At 31.6% G+C, this 16,226-nt stretch overlaps 2 protein-coding genes across 6 annotated transcripts; both read right to left on the bottom strand.

Moving 5' to 3' along the window:
* Positions 1–336: 336 nt before the first annotated feature.
* On the bottom strand, positions 337–1,351 carry LOC109336931 (protein SAWADEE HOMEODOMAIN HOMOLOG 1-like). 3 transcript variants are annotated; one of them, XM_019573772.1, is made up of 4 exons: positions 1,162–1,351; positions 898–1,017; positions 625–750; positions 337–503 (listed from the first exon to the last, which is right to left on the bottom strand). In XM_019573772.1, exons 1-3 carry the CDS (start codon positions 1,327–1,329, stop codon positions 652–654), a joined length of 387 nt encoding a protein of 128 aa, XP_019429317.1. In that variant the 5' UTR covers positions 1,330–1,351; the 3' UTR covers positions 337–503; positions 625–651. The 3 variants fall into 3 exon arrangements, with proteins under 3 accessions (XP_019429317.1, XP_019429319.1, XP_019429316.1); XM_019573774.1 differs by having other exon boundaries at positions 337–498; positions 628–750; XM_019573771.1 differs by lacking the exon at positions 337–503 and having other exon boundaries at positions 612–750; positions 1,162–1,350.
* Positions 1,352–3,450: 2,099 nt separating this feature from the next.
* LOC109336929 (protein SAWADEE HOMEODOMAIN HOMOLOG 1-like) lies at positions 3,451–8,547 on the bottom strand. Of its 3 annotated transcripts, none has more exons than XM_019573769.1 (11): positions 8,444–8,547; positions 7,533–7,677; positions 7,230–7,315; positions 7,086–7,131; positions 6,863–7,001; positions 6,268–6,331; positions 6,001–6,052; positions 4,276–4,419; positions 4,012–4,131; positions 3,739–3,864; positions 3,451–3,617 (listed from the first exon to the last, which is right to left on the bottom strand). In XM_019573769.1, exons 2-10 carry the CDS (start codon positions 7,584–7,586, stop codon positions 3,766–3,768), a joined length of 804 nt encoding a protein of 267 aa, XP_019429314.1. In that variant the 5' UTR covers positions 7,587–7,677; positions 8,444–8,547; the 3' UTR covers positions 3,451–3,617; positions 3,739–3,765. The 3 variants fall into 3 exon arrangements, with proteins under 3 accessions (XP_019429314.1, XP_019429315.1, XP_019429313.1); XM_019573770.1 differs by having other exon boundaries at positions 3,451–3,612; positions 3,742–3,864; XM_019573768.1 differs by lacking the exon at positions 3,451–3,617 and having other exon boundaries at positions 3,726–3,864.
* Between the last annotated feature and the right edge of the window lie 7,679 nt (positions 8,548–16,226).

Here is a 16,226-nt window from a genome sequence, read left to right as displayed (position 1 = left end):
GTGTTTGTACTGACACAATCATGCTCAATATTTGATGTTGTTTGATTGAAGTCCAGTAAAAACATTGCCCACCTATACTTTATCAGCTTTCAATCATTTATCCAAATATCATAATTTACCAACAAAGTATTGGTCTTGTATAAATAAAGTCCAGCTAGATCCCTGGAATGATTAAAATGTCAAGGGTTCAATTACTAGGAGCGATACTTATTAGAAAAGACAGTCATGCACCCTGCAAGAGATTAGTATACACTGATCTTAATTTCATACACTTGTTCAAGGTTACCTTCTATACACTGATCATGTTCAACTTAACTTTGGAGAAATAACGTTTACAAAAACTACGTTGCAATTTATGATAAGGGTAATTTAACAATTGTAGAGTTATAACATACTGGCAACAAATTTATTCAGATACATAATAAAATATCCAAAATTTGAACAATTATTTTGTTTTGTTATATCCCATTCCATCTTATTCTGTTTCTTATTATATATCCAATCATTAAAAAGGGCGGCTCAGTGCACGAGGCTCCCACTAAGTGGAGTCTATTGGGATGATAGATATACGCAGCCTTACCCTTGCAAGCGGATAGACTGTTTCCAAGTCGTTATAAATCCAACCATTGTCAACAACAAAAATGACTATTTTCAACCCCACAAGCTCTCTATGCTCTGCATTGGCAAGGCCAAAGCCACAGATTTCTCTTCTGAAGGTCTACAGCATATGTCCTTCCCATAAACATCTGCCTGTACATGCATATGAAACAATGTTAGGTAGAGGAACACCCAAGGATTGATCTAACATATAGCGAGAATGCTTATGACATGGCATGGTTTTCGGGACGGGAAACAAGGTAAAGTAGCAAGTCGATAGAAGAAAGCATCAAAGATCACCTCGGAGTTGTCATACTCATATTGGACAGTGAAGATGCAATTACACTCTACGGGATCATGTTCCTGCCTCGTGATTTTTAAAACACAAGCATCACAATAGAGCGCATAATCGTCGCTTTCCTGTGACAAAGCATGACAAGGCTCAAGAGAGTTGTTATAGTTAAAGATGTTCATGTATGCCTATCTTGGTTGTTTAGACAAAACTCATGTAACATACATATTACTCAATTGTATCAGAATGAAAGGGCTGCAGAGATCCCTTACCTTGAAACATAGTACAATATCTCCATCCTTCACCTTGTGACACTCGGAAGGTTCCAACGGGGTGGATGCTTGGCGCACCCCCCCTTTTACATTGACCCATTCATCCTCGTCCTTACCAAATCCGGCATATCGCACACGAACTTCCTTTATGTATTTGACAAGATACATTAATCATTTGCCAACAATATCCAAATAAATTGCATCCATTGTTCACAGGTAAAACAATAAAGTATAACTTGTATAGTCATTTTCTGACTTTCTATTCTCTTAAAAGGAAGGGGAAATATCTCAATATATACAACATAGTTTTAAGATCTTGCTGGAACAATATGTATGTACTTATTAAAACTAGAAATATATTTCTTTGGGATTAAGATGAATATGATTCTCTTAGTGAATTTATTGATAAGAGTTTTACAAATAATTAGTTATTATTCGAACAAAACCGAAAAACAAAAGAACAGTATTATCATGAAGGAACAAATCAATTATGTTTTTGAAGAGGCTAGCCTCTGGTTTATGAAGCAATTAAGGAAATTAAGCAGGCAGCTAGTTCAATCATGAATAACTTGTCACATTCAAAAACACATTATCAGATCAAATTATGTTGTCCACCCAATAATAACAGAGTCTGGGAATTATTAGGGCGGCCCGATGCACAAGGCCTCTACTTAGTGGAGTATGGGGAGGATAGATGTACGTAGTCTTACCCCTGTAAGTGGGGAGACTGTTTCCAGGAATTGAACCTGTCACCTCATAGTCACTAAGCAACAACCTTACCATTGCATCAAGCTCACCTCAATAACAGTGTCTGGGAATGACACCGGAAAATTAAATAGTGCTTTTGACATCCTTAGTAAATTTCTTATGTAATGTCAAAGCCTTGTCAGTCTAAGGAACTATGTTGAGGCACTAGAAAAGACCTTGATTCTTGATGTTAGAATTTCTTTAGCCAAGCTAAAAGGTTATCCACATTAGCAAAGTCAACTACGAATATGCTTACTTTAACTTCAAAATAAAAAGGGAACATAAACCCTTAAAAACCCAGGAAAGAGAGCTATTAAATTCATAGAAATAGAGTGAATATTAATAAATCTATTGATTGGTTGAATCACAACAGAAAGAAAAAAAAAGAACTCCTTCAAGGATTTCCCATTTTCAATGGAGCTAATGCCATGTTCCCACAAACTAACAATTCTAAATACTCCTTTTCTGCCCTTCTCTCCCTATTTAATCTAAACTAATCTGATTCACCTCTTATTTAATTGCTAACCATCATCACATTAGGCACTTTCATTCAAATTAGTGACTTTCATGCACATGGACCACATTCATTATTAAATTAACAGATGCAACTAGATCATGGTAATTTCATTGTTCCATACTTAATTATGGAGAACTTTGTTCTAACCCAATGTGATATGTTAGACAAGAACTTACTAATTTTTTTAAATTGTGGTTGGAATTATATTCCGTTTATTATAATTACGAAAAATGCATCCCATATGGCCCTACTTACTGATGGATATGACGAGTACATTACCTTAAGAAGTGCAATGATGGTAGTTTAAAGCTAACAACAATTTTAAAATGCAAAATTGATTAACATGTTTGCATTGAATATTTGATTGTCTCTGGGAATGATTTGTGCCTTGGATCGAGGTTAAAAATATATATAAATGTTCCATTTAATTAACTACTGTGTTGTTATATGCTCTTAACTTGCTTGAAACTCTCTAGTACCTATGGATCAAACCTATACATGATTGAATGTACCCATCAAGTTTACCAAAGACAAACCAAAGTATAAAAGCAACTTATTAATTTTAGATTATACTTGGTGTTATTAAAACCATCGTGATGATTCAACTAGTTAGAGTATCGATTCCTCATTTTACTGTTTCAACGCATGAGTCACTAATTAAACTATATTACGGTCAAAATATTTTGTTTGTGTTTGTACTGACACAATCATGCTCAATATTTGATGTTGTTTGATTGAAGTCCAGTAAAAACATTGCCCACCTATACTTTATCAGCTTTCAATCATTTATCCAAATATCATAATTTACCAACAAAGTATTGGTCTTGTATAAATAAAGTCCAGCTAGATCCCTGGAATGATTAAAATGTCAAGGGTTCAATTACTAGGAGCGATACTTATTAGAAAAGACAGTCATGCACCCTGCAAGAGATTAGTATACACTGATCTTAATTTCATACACTTGTTCAAGGTTACCTTCTATACACTGATCATGTTCAACTTAACTTTGGAGAAATAACGTTTACAAAAACTACGTTGCAATTTATGATAAGGGTAATTTAACAATTGTAGAGTTATAACATACTGGCAACAAATTTATTCAGATACATAATAAAATATCCAAAATTTGAACAATTATTTTGTTTTGTTATATCCCATTCCATCTTATTCTGTTTCTTATTATATATCCAATCATTAAAAAGGGCGGCTCAGTGCACGAGGCTCCCACTAAGTGGAGTCTATTGGGATGATAGATATACGCAGCCTTACCCTTGCAAGCGGATAGACTGTTTCCAAGTCGTTATAAATCCAACCATTGTCAACAACAAAAATGACTATTTTCAACCCCACAAGCTCTCTATGCTCTGCATTGGCAAGGCCAAAGCCACAGATTTCTCTTCTGAAGGTCTACAGCATATGTCCTTCCCATAAACATCTGCCTGTACATGCATATGAAACAATGTTAGGTAGAGGAACACCCAAGGATTGATCTAACATATAGCGAGAATGCTTATGACATGGCATGGTTTTCGGGACGGGAAACAAGGTAAAGTAGCAAGTCGATAGAAGAAAGCATCAAAGATCACCTCGGAGTTGTCATACTCATATTGGACAGTGAAGATGCAATTACACTCTACGGGATCATGTTCCTGCCTCGTGATTTTTAAAACACAAGCATCACAATAGAGCGCATAATCGTCGCTTTCCTGTGACAAAGCATGACAAGGCTCAAGAGAGTTGTTATAGTTAAAGATGTTCATGTATGCCTATCTTGGTTGTTTAGACAAAACTCATGTAACATACATATTACTCAATTGTATCAGAATGAAAGGGCTGCAGAGATCCCTTACCTTGAAACATAGTACAATATCTCCATCCTTCACCTTGTGACACTCGGAAGGTTCCAACGGGGTGGATGCTTGGCGCACCCCCCCTTTTACATTGACCCATTCATCCTCGTCCTTACCAAATCCGGCATATCGCACACGAACTTCCTTTATGTATTTGACAAGATACATTAATCATTTGCCAACAATATCCAAATAAATTGCATCCATTGTTCACAGGTAAAACAATAAAGTATAACTTGTATAGTCATTTTCTGACTTTCTATTCTCTTAAAAGGAAGGGGAAATATCTCAATATATACAACATAGTTTTAAGATCTTGCTGGAACAATATGTATGTACTTATTAAAACTAGAAATATATTTCTTTGGGATTAAGATGAATATGATTCTCTTAGTGAATTTATTGATAAGAGTTTTACAAATAATTAGTTATTATTCGAACAAAACCGAAAAACAAAAGAACAGTATTATCATGAAGGAACAAATCAATTATGTTTTTGAAGAGGCTAGCCTCTGGTTTATGAAGCAATTAAGGAAATTAAGCAGGCAGCTAGTTCAATCATGAATAACTTGTCACATTCAAAAACACATTATCAGATCAAATTATGTTGTCCACCCAATAATAACAGAGTCTGGGAATTATTAGGGCGGCCCGATGCACAAGGCCTCTACTTAGTGGAGTATGGGGAGGATAGATGTACGTAGTCTTACCCCTGTAAGTGGGGAGACTGTTTCCAGGAATTGAACCTGTCACCTCATAGTCACTAAGCAACAACCTTACCATTGCATCAAGCTCACCTCAATAACAGTGTCTGGGAATGACACCGGAAAATTAAATAGTGCTTTTGACATCCTTAGTAAATTTCTTATGTAATGTCAAAGCCTTGTCAGTCTAAGGAACTATGTTGAGGCACTAGAAAAGACCTTGATTCTTGATGTTAGAATTTCTTTAGCCAAGCTAAAAGGTTATCCACATTAGCAAAGTCAACTACGAATATGCTTACTTTAACTTCAAAATAAAAAGGGAACATAAACCCTTAAAAACCCAGGAAAGAGAGCTATTAAATTCATAGAAATAGAGTGAATATTAATAAATCTATTGATTGGTTGAATCACAACAGAAAGAAAAAAAAAGAACTCCTTCAAGGATTTCCCATTTTCAATGGAGCTAATGCCATGTTCCCACAAACTAACAATTCTAAATACTCCTTTTCTGCCCTTCTCTCCCTATTTAATCTAAACTAATCTGATTCACCTCTTTTAACCTCTCTGATTCTATCTTCTTTGTCTTATTCTTCTGAGTATGTAACCACTTATAGGTCCTATCAAAAACCCAAAATCTCGCGTATTTATCTTGTTGGCTTCGATACGAGGTGATGGTAAAGTGGTCATCATAGTATAAAAAAGTAAGGCTTAACTCATAGTGACTTGGGTTCTGTAATGAAACCAAATTAGAGATCATTAGGTGAAGGCCATAGGCCACCATCAGGTATTGAAGAAGCAAGTTAAAAATGCTGGAGCCAAGCCAAAAAAGCTAACTCAAGACATTAAACAAAGTCACTAAACAAAGGCTCAAATTCAGTTCCTAATATTGAAGAGCCTGAGGATGCTTCATGAGACAAAAGATGGTGAATAATATAAATTCAATCAAGGATGATATAAAAGGGATGTCGGTTGTCAGTGATGGAACTGTAAAAGTACATAAATTAGAATATGAGAATCTTACAAGTTCTCCTGTGCTCATAACTCTAAAGTTAAGGAATGATGCAACATCGTGCCTGTAATTGGAAAATCGAAGAAATATCAGATATTAGGCACACAGTTTGTAACAAACTAACAATAAAATCTTTCTTTTTTATGAGGGAAGAGATTTTTTGTTATTCAGGGGAGGGTGTTGTTGAAATGCTACAAATAAATATCAGGCACACTTATGATTCTCATATTATTCAAAATATATCATAATGGCAAGCTTAAGCAGAAGATTATTCCTCACCATGCAAAGTCTTTGAAAGATCTCGCTTCAAATTTCAACCCCTTCAATTCTGTAGCTGGTTTACCTGACATTATCATAAAACATTGTAATTGAATTGTGAAATAATCAAAGCCATTTTTTACTTAGGGTATGATTGTGTTAATGATCATGTATTAAATGCATATTTCTTGTCATTGCTTGCTATCCCATAATGAAGTTAATCCAAATCAATCTTCATATAACTATTATAAGTAGGTCTTTCTTCCATTCTGTCTCAAAAACACTGACAAGGCTTCACGTAAATGCTACAAAGCCTTTAACCTTACTATGTATGCAGCAACATAATAAATATATAAATGGGCAGCCCAGTGCACAAGGCTCCTACCTAATAGGGTGTGGAAGGTACATGTATGCAACCTTACTCTCGGTCCGCCACGATAAAGCAACATAAAAAACACAATAAATATAAACTATTATTACAGATGCTCATTGAGTTTAACATGAGCATTATTCATGTTAGGTAATATGAGGCAAAACAATATCATGTTCAATGTAATATAGTACTAGAAAGTGAATTTATAGCCATAATAAAATGGAAGAACAAGAAAAGGACAACCTTTTGGAGTTGAAGAGTTTCTGTGTCCATTTCTAAAAAAAGATGCAGCTGATTGATCAACAACTACTTTCAGCGGATCGGGTGAAAAAGTAACATCAGCCGCTAACTCTTTTTGTTTATTTTGGAACCACAGCTGCACCTAAAACCCAGAAAAAACAATATACCATTATAACATTGCTGCACAAATACTAAAATGTGTCTAAATGACAGAAAATGTAACAACCTGTTCCCATGATAAGGTAGTCTTCCCAACATGGTGTGATGTGGAACTGCAAAGTTAAAGCAGGTAAATTACGAAAATCATCATAAATGTAATACAAATCCACTGTATTTAAGGTTAGAGTTACAAGAGAATTAATTAGTTAACCTGAGTTTTATAGCAATCTCTTCATAGCAGTTACGATCAAGCGGTTTTCCTCCCATCTCCTGGAACATTCTTTCCAATTCCAAGATCTACGAAATGATGTGTGTGAGGATGAAAAAGGCGAAGAGTGCATGATTTAGCCAATATATGGAATGCAATGATAGTGTATGCATAAAATGGAACACAGAACATTCTAACTATTTATGTCTGAAACAGATAAAATAGTTCTACACAGTACACTTTAAGTTTAAAGTTTAAACTCTACAATGGAAGATAAAATATCCATCCGCAGAAAATGGTAATTACTTCATCTATGGAGAATTGCTCGAATGGAGATTTGACTAAGCTGAGCTGATCCATCTTTGCAAATGTCGAGGTTCCCTTAAACACACCTATGTAGAGGTACAAGTTAGCTTTCAAGGGTAACAGCACCAAGCAACAACAGAAACCACTGCCATTAGAAAACAAAGAGTTATTATGATGTAAAATCAAAGTCTAGTCAAATTTAGACAACCAAAGAAAAACAAGCCATCCCTCCCTACCTACTCGACAAGAATGGTCGTAAATTGTAGCCGCGGTCGTGATTATATTGTAATTGCGGGAAATGCAATTGCGATTGCCAAAACTATCAAAATCGTAAAACTATGGTCGCAATAGCAGTTATAAAAGTATTAAAATCACAATATTGTGATCGTAATTAAATTACCAGAAATAATTTAAAACCAATTGGGGACAAGCTTTCATATTTTATAGGATAAAACAAAGTCTGCTACTTTCATTAAAACCCATAAAAACCAAATAGAAAATTTCATGATTCATCATTTCATTCGTTAAAATTCAGCACCACTGACTATTCCATAAAATCATTACCAACCCTAATCGCTCCCATTCCGTCATCAGGATTTGAAACATCTCCACATCACAAGGCAAACAAACTTATAGGTTGCGCCGAGTCTCATCATCTTAGAAAAAATAAATTGATTCCATGAAATTTCTCTCTCATAAAACAAAGATGAATGAAAGGACAACACCAAATTGAGTAGTAATAGTTCATGTAAATCTATAGTTAGCTTAGAATTGATGAACCCCAAACACAAAAAATCATGAAATGAACATATAAAAATCAATCTTTTATTGAAACCCAAATGTAAAATATAAATAAAAATTGGAATAAAAAAGAGAAGAAACATGAGGGATTAGGTTAGGTATTAACTTACCAAGTTGGTGCAGTTAAGAGAAAATGAAGGAAGAGAAGAAGAACAATGGTAGATGAAGAAGCTTCCACTTTAACGCAACACTCACTGAAATTGAGTTGTTTCTACGTAGAAAAGAAAAGCAGATTTGTGATACCAAATATATACTTTTTTTTTCTATTTTGTTCATTTATCTAATCTTTATTTCTCTCCTTTATTTTTGTTTGAATATATTTTGATGATTTTTTTTCTTCAAATAATCAATGTTGACTCTAGATGGTAAGGTTGGTACAATGATAAAATTATTGCTGAATAATAATGAAGTTACGAGTTTAAATTTGGAGATCGTCTCTGTGTTTGTGTAGAGCCTCGTGTATTGTGTATCAATTTTGATTCCCTTCTTTTGTTTTTTCTTATAAAAAATTGGGGAAAAAATTCTCACTTCGTCTAAATGTATCCTCAATCTCATATGCATTTTATTTTTTTCGATCTATAATTTCAAAAAAGGTATCTTCAATTTTACATCTTTTGGTGATGTAATAATAAATAAAAATTGAACTGTTGGATTTTGAGTTGGTCAAGTGAATTTTGGAAAAAAAATATAATTTTTTTTCTCTATTTTTCGTCTAGTAACTTTGTCAAGCAATAATGTGGTGAATGTGTTGTTGCCTTGTTAGTTGTGCCTTTTTTTTGGAAGATGAGGTGGAGATTTCACATTCTAGGTGGTTCAAGTCATGATAGAAAAGGAAGTAAAGATGGAGAATTTGGATTATTGGATTTGTTGGGTAGGATATAATTATATTTTTGGGGAGAATGATGAACAACAAAATTTTAAACAATTCTTTTGGTAATAGTTTCAGCAACCTTGAGTTTAGAATTTTAGACATTTATAATCAACGTGGTCATAATTATGGTCACGATACTTCGACGACTCCCAAAATCTTAATTTATCTATGTAAATAGCAAGTTATAGATGTAAATTTAAAATCTTGGCCAATAACAAAACATCAACAATGAAACACATAAAAGGGCCCTATACAAACACAATATCTCCAAGGTAATATGCCTTGAAACATTTCTCCATTAATGCGAATGTGAAGTAATGTCAATAGGAGATAATAGAGTCATAATGCAACTCCAAAACCAGTGTAAAGTAATGTCAATTAGCAAGTTGAAAGTTATGGTACATTGAATTTGATTCAGCTTAGTGCCTTTCTGAGGTGGAACTTAGTAGAGTATATTTTTTGGCAAGTGATTAGATAGATGGACTCGAGAAGTATGAAGAACATTTTTACTTGACTTGAAGCTTCCAATTTTTTATCAACTCAAGCTCAAAAGTAACCAATATGCACTTTTGATTTGATACAATATTCTATCAAAACTATTATCATTCATTGTTTAATATAAATGTGTTATTGATCATAATCCTACATGGAATAACACTATAAATATCTCTCATTTTTTTCATATAAAAAGAACCAGCTTCTAAATAATTGATCATCAAATTATCCTATATCCTAGTCTAAGTTTCTAATTTGGGGTTTGTTTAGCTCCTCTTTATGAGCCGTTATTTGAGGTTAATATTCAGGTACAATAGTTGAGGTAACTTTATTCATCCATTTCTTCTTATTTCTAGCATTTATTTATAATTTTTGTTTTATTATTTTATTATGTTTGTCAATTTAAATTTTTTATCTTTATTTATTTATATTTCTATCATTTATTTATTTATATTTTTTGTTTTATTAGTTTATTATGTTTGTGAATTTAAATTTCTTATTTTAATTCATCATATACATTTTTTTAATAAAACTAATTTTACAACATTGTGGGATAAATTTAAACCAATTTGCATAACAAGTAGAATGAAGTCATTAAGTAATGAGAGTGAAACCCTTAATAACTTGATTCACTTTTTCTAAAAATATTTCAATAAACATTTATTATAATAGAATAATGTTTTCCTATTTTATATTAAAATATTAATTAACTTGGAAATATTTTGTAATTTTACATATTCTAACATTATTATTTAATAATAAAATACCAAATAATAAAGAATGGCAAAATCTTATTTAAATTCATTTCGGTTGCTCCTAAGACTTATATCCCATTCATTAAGAATGATGTATAGAAACCTTAATTTAGATCCGTTGTTATATATAGTGAGAGAGAGAGACGTGTTTCATTCATTTTATGTATCTAAGAATGTAATAATAAATGGAGAATATTTCTTGTACTAGGTCTTATCATCAATTACATTTTCTATCTTGATGCATTGGCAAGACCATGAAGTGGTACTTCAGCTATTCATTTGCAGCCCAGGCACAATAAGGCAATTTAATATATATTCGGAAAGTTTAATTATCTATAAATAAGGCAATTTAATATATAATTTCTCTATAATATAATTTTATTGACGCCAAAATAATTGAATAATAAGATAAGATATTAGTTAACTCTATGTTGGTTGTTGATTTGTAGATCTTGCTTTTGATCTAACGTTTAGAAAGTATGGAACTTCTAATGGCTTCCTTATATGATGATAATGAGCAAGGTTGAGGCTGAAAACTAAGCATACCAAAGCTCACTACCATGGCTAGAGGAGTGTGGGATGATTAATATTCAAGGGTTATTGAGATTTTCTTGTAATATTACAATATGATTATAGCAAAAAAAATTGACATTTTATGGTAATATCACAATATTACATTTAGATATTTATTCTATGGAATGGTTGATAGATGAAACTCTCAATTCAAGAAGACATATGTCCTAAAAAATTAATGTATCATATTAACTAAAACATTGAGGCATACATTTTGGAACTAGTATTAATAGATGAAAAAATGGATGCAGTGACAATTATAAGTTCATCATTTTCTAGCAAATGTTATAATTTATTTCATTTGACATTTTATAACTTATCATGACACTTACTAGAAGAACACATAATATTGAAAATAAAAGTCATTTGTGAGGGAAAAAAATGATGGACAACTTTAACTTCTCTTGATGCAGCAATCAAATGAAGTTGTATGTTATCTATGTGCAAAGTAATGTACGTACATAATAAGCATAAGAACAATCTTTGATAAACAATTCTGCAATTCATTTCACTTCCCTCTTATATTACTTGCACTGTCACACCATTTTACATGAATGTTTGAAATATCAAGATTATATTGAGAAAGAACACTACATATTACTTTTTTTAAGAGTGAGAGTCATAGTATCCTTAACATGTACAATATCAAAACAATGTTCTTGTATGTAACCATTTCATCTACAAACCTCAAAGCAATAGTCATTTGCTTCCTTTATGATTCATCACATGATTCATTAATAACTATGTAAATTTTGGAATCATCAATCTCTTATGATATATCTTATTACCTACTAGACATTATGTGTGTGATTTCCTTTTGAAATTTATGAGAGGTATACTTCGAATTATACGAAGTGTTTTCCAACATTACTTTTGCAAGTTCGTCATTTAATTATGCTAAGTTTTACTTCTATCTTTTGATTGTGGGGTTTCATCATGACCTCTAAAAGCATAAACTTATAAGGCGAACCAATGGATTGAATCGATAGAACTTCTAAGACGTAAACAATTTTGTTTGATTTGATCAGAACTTTGCACATTGAAGATATTGCATATATTCCCAAATTGGTTCAACAAATCAAACCAAGCTTTCGTTGTAGGTGAATAAGAAATACACATTTCTTCCTAGAGTTGACTTTTTTCCATGCTCTAAATCCTTTTCTAGTAAAGATGTCAGATCCAGTATGTACACTTGGTTTATTACTGAACAATTAACGACAAGTAATAAACAACATCATTTGCTATATAGTAGTAATTTTACATATTCTAACATTATTATTTAATAATAAAATACCAAATAATAAAGAATGGCAAAATCTTATTTAAATTCATTTCGGTTGCTCCTAAGACTTATATCCCATTCATTAAGAATGATGTATAGAAACCTTAATTTAGATCCGTTGTTATATATAGTGAGAGAGAGAGACGTGTTTCATTCATTTTATGTATCTAAGAATGTAATAATAAATGGAGAATATTTCTTGTACTAGGTCTTATCATCAATTACATTTTCTATCTTGATGCATTGGCAAGACCATGAAGTGGTACTTCAGCTATTCATTTGCAGCCCAGGCACAATAAGGCAATTTAATATATATTCGGAAAGTTTAATTATCTATAAATAAGGCAATTTAATATATAATTTCTCTATAATATAATTTTATTGACGCCAAAATAATTGAATAATAAGATAAGATATTAGTTAACTCTATGTTGGTTGTTGATTTGTAGATCTTGCTTTTGATCTAACGTTTAGAAAGTATGGAACTTCTAATGGCTTCCTTATATGATGATAATGAGCAAGGTTGAGGCTGAAAACTAAGCATACCAAAGCTCACTACCATGGCTAGAGGAGTGTGGGATGATTAATATTCAAGGGTTATTGAGATTTTCTTGTAATATTACAATATGATTATAGCAAAAAAAATTGACATTTTATGGTAATATCACAATATTACATTTAGATATTTATTCTATGGAATGGTTGATAGATGAAACTCTCAATTCAAGAAGACATATGTCCTAAAAAATTAATGTATCATATTAACTAAAACATTGAGGCATACATTTTGGAACTAGTATTAATAGATGAAAAAATGGATGCAGTGACAATTATAAGTTCATCATTTTCTAGCAAATGTTATAATTTATTTCATTTGACATTTTATAACTTATCATGACACTTACTAGAAGAACACATAATATTGAAAATAAAAGTCATTTGTGAGGGAAAAAAATGATGGACAACTTTAACTTCTCTTGATGCAGCAATCAAATGAAGTTGTATGTTATCTATGTGCAAAGTAATGTACGTACATAATAAGCATAAGAACAATCTTTGATAAACAATTCTGCAATTCATTTCACTTCCCTCTTATATTACTTGCACTGTCACACCATTTTACATGAATGTTTGAAATATCAAGATTATATTGAGAAAGAACACTACATATTACTTTTTTTAAGAGTGAGAGTCATAGTATCCTTAACATGTACAATATCAAAACAATGTTCTTGTATGTAACCATTTCATCTACAAACCTCAAAGCAATAGTCATTTGCTTCCTTTATGATTCATCACATGATTCATTAATAACTATGTAAATTTTGGAATCATCAATCTCTTATGATATATCTTATTACCTACTAGACATTATGTGTGTGATTTCCTTTTGAAATTTATGAGAGGTATACTTCGAATTATACGAAGTGTTTTCCAACATTACTTTTGCAAGTTCGTCATTTAATTATGCTAAGTTTTACTTCTATCTTTTGATTGTGGGGTTTCATCATGACCTCTAAAAGCATAAACTTATAAGGCGAACCAATGGATTGAATCGATAGAACTTCTAAGACGTAAACAATTTTGTTTGATTTGATCAGAACTTTGCACATTGAAGATATTGCATATATTCCCAAATTGGTTCAACAAATCAAACCAAGCTTTCGTTGTAGGTGAATAAGAAATACACATTTCTTCCTAGAGTTGACTTTTTTCCATGCTCTAAATCCTTTTCTAGTAAAGATGTCAGATCCAGTATGTACACTTGGTTTATTACTGAACAATTAACGACAAGTAATAAACAACATCATTTGCTATATAGTACTCTAACTATGAAGGAAACATTTTGAGCCAAGTGGGTCGAAATCATATTGGATTTTTATGTTTGTTGAATGAATAGTCTTCAACATGACGTTGATATGGACCCCAGTTTGTATAAGCTCTCCAAATATCATCTTTTTGACTCACTGAATATTGCTAAATTTGAGGGCACTTTCCAAGATCATGTTCTAAAGAATTAATATCACATTCATCAATTGACATTTTTTATCCTTTGAAGATTGGTGATCTGGTTGAACTACTTGATCAATTAAAGAATTTTTTGAAGTAAGGAAATCAAAGTTATATCATATTCTTCATCTTTGTTAGAAGGTTTCCTATTAAAATAGAATCAATTATTTATACTTAGACATTATGTGTTTTTATATAATTTTATTAAGCTGAAATTAATAAACATTAGAAAAGAAAATCATTAAATAATGTAAGTGCACCTATAAAAAATAGTGTATGTTATAATATTCACAATGTATCATTAACTATATCCTGATATGAAACATGGAGTAATAATATTGCCATATTAAATTATCAATTAAGAAATATGAATATAGTATAAAGAAAGTATTAATGAATTTTTTACAAGTAATGTATGAATTCATGAGTGATGAGGAAAATCATATAACATATTTTTTGGACAACAAAAGCACATACAAAAACATACTCGCAATAGTATAATATTGATTTTTTTTGTTGTTGTTGCAACTCCGTGGATTGTGTTAATAGTGTGATATAACATGTACTATAGCGTGAATACTGGTAATATTAAATAAGATAGTGAGATTTTTTGGTTCAATATAGATTATGTTGTTGTGTAAACACTGAATAGAATAATAGTGAAAATAACATTCTCTGCCTCTTATGTGTCTATACTGTCCAAAATTAATAAATTAGGTTTTAATTTAAACGCCCAAAATAATATCATTTTGGATGTATGTAAAATAAATATTTTAATAAATTTAAAAAAGTTCAAGGGAACATGTGCCCCCACTTGCTATGTTACATTCCACCTCTAGACATAATTTTAAACCTATTTATATTTATTCAATACAAGAACACTTCATCCTGTGTATGAATAAAACAACTTCATTTTTTTAATATAAATTTTGTATATTAGATGACCAATCATGAATTTTGTAGGCCGCAGCAAATGAATACTTTTGCTTGTAGAATAGAGACATTTTGTATCAAAAAGTGTATTATCACAACATTATCCAGGAATTTTGGGGAAATTTTACATGAGTGACTACTTTATTATACCTTTAATGTATTACCAATATAGAGCACTTTTATATAAGTCGTGCTTCGTATGTATGACTTCTATTTTTATATTGATAGAGTCATTAATGGTATACATGATTTTGGACAACCACTACAAAAGAATATGCTGTTAGCCACGGTTATAACCGTGGCTATTGTACCATAAAACCGTGGCAAAATAGAGCAGCCACAGTTTCCACTACCCTAGTAATTACCGGCGTTGCAAAAATTTTGCCAGAGTCGTTTTATGATATAGCTACGTCTGGAGGAAGTGTGGTAACATTTCTTTAACCACGGTTACAACTGTGGCTAATGTGAACCATACCCGTGGCTAATTAATACATTTATTTTAACAACAATTTAACCGTGGCTAATTATGTATTCAGTTATTTTCACACATATTCCTCTCCTAATCCTCTCTAACAATCATTATATTCCATATGCATTAATACTAACAAATTGGACCCAATATCTCAAATTATCACCACCTTCATCTTAAAATAATTCACAAATACATAAGCATTAATAAGTTCGCATAGTATGTATCATTCAAACCAATTGTTGAAACATTCCAAATTTGGTTAAAAAAAACATTAATATTTCTATAGTAAAAATTTCACGCATAATCACATGGAACTTTTAGTCTTGCCCACTTGATCACTTCAGCATCACCTTGAAGGAGTTTTGAGATCTGTGGTCCAATGTAAAATATATGAGATTAACAATACAATAATAAATGAGTGATTTTTAAAATAAAAGATTGTCTGTGCTATAAATTTAGTAAGCAGATGCATCATTTATGCAATTAATTGGTAATTGAAAAC

Source organism: Lupinus angustifolius, unplaced genomic scaffold (genome assembly GCF_001865875.1).
Source record: "Lupinus angustifolius cultivar Tanjil unplaced genomic scaffold, LupAngTanjil_v1.0 Scaffold_1_451, whole genome shotgun sequence".
NCBI lineage: Eukaryota > Viridiplantae > Streptophyta > Magnoliopsida > Fabales > Fabaceae > Lupinus > Lupinus angustifolius.
This window is presented reverse-complemented; position numbering and strand designations above follow the sequence as displayed.

Bases quoted from the DNA above. Each gene is read 5' to 3' on its own strand.
- LOC109336931 (XM_019573772.1), bottom strand. From the start codon at position 1,329: ATGTATCTTGTCAAATACATAAAGGAAGTTCGTGTGCGATATGCCGGA. The intron at 1,018-1,161 runs GTAAGGGATCTC...GCTTTGTCACAG, and splicing joins ATATTGTACTATGTTTCAAG to GAAAGCGACGATTATGCGCT. The intron at 751-897 runs GTGATCTTTGAT...ATGCATGTACAG, and splicing joins ATGAGTATGACAACTCCGAG to GCAGATGTTTATGGGAAGGA.
- LOC109336929 (XM_019573769.1), bottom strand. From the start codon at position 7,586: ATGGATCAGCTCAGCTTAGTCAAATCTCCATTCGAGCAATTCTCCATA. The intron at 7,132-7,229 runs GTTAACTAATTA...TTAACTTTGCAG, and splicing joins GAGATTGCTATAAAACTCAG to TTCCACATCACACCATGTTG. The intron at 6,332-6,862 runs GTTGTCCTTTTC...TGATAATGTCAG, and splicing joins AAACTCTTCAACTCCAAAAG to GTAAACCAGCTACAGAATTG.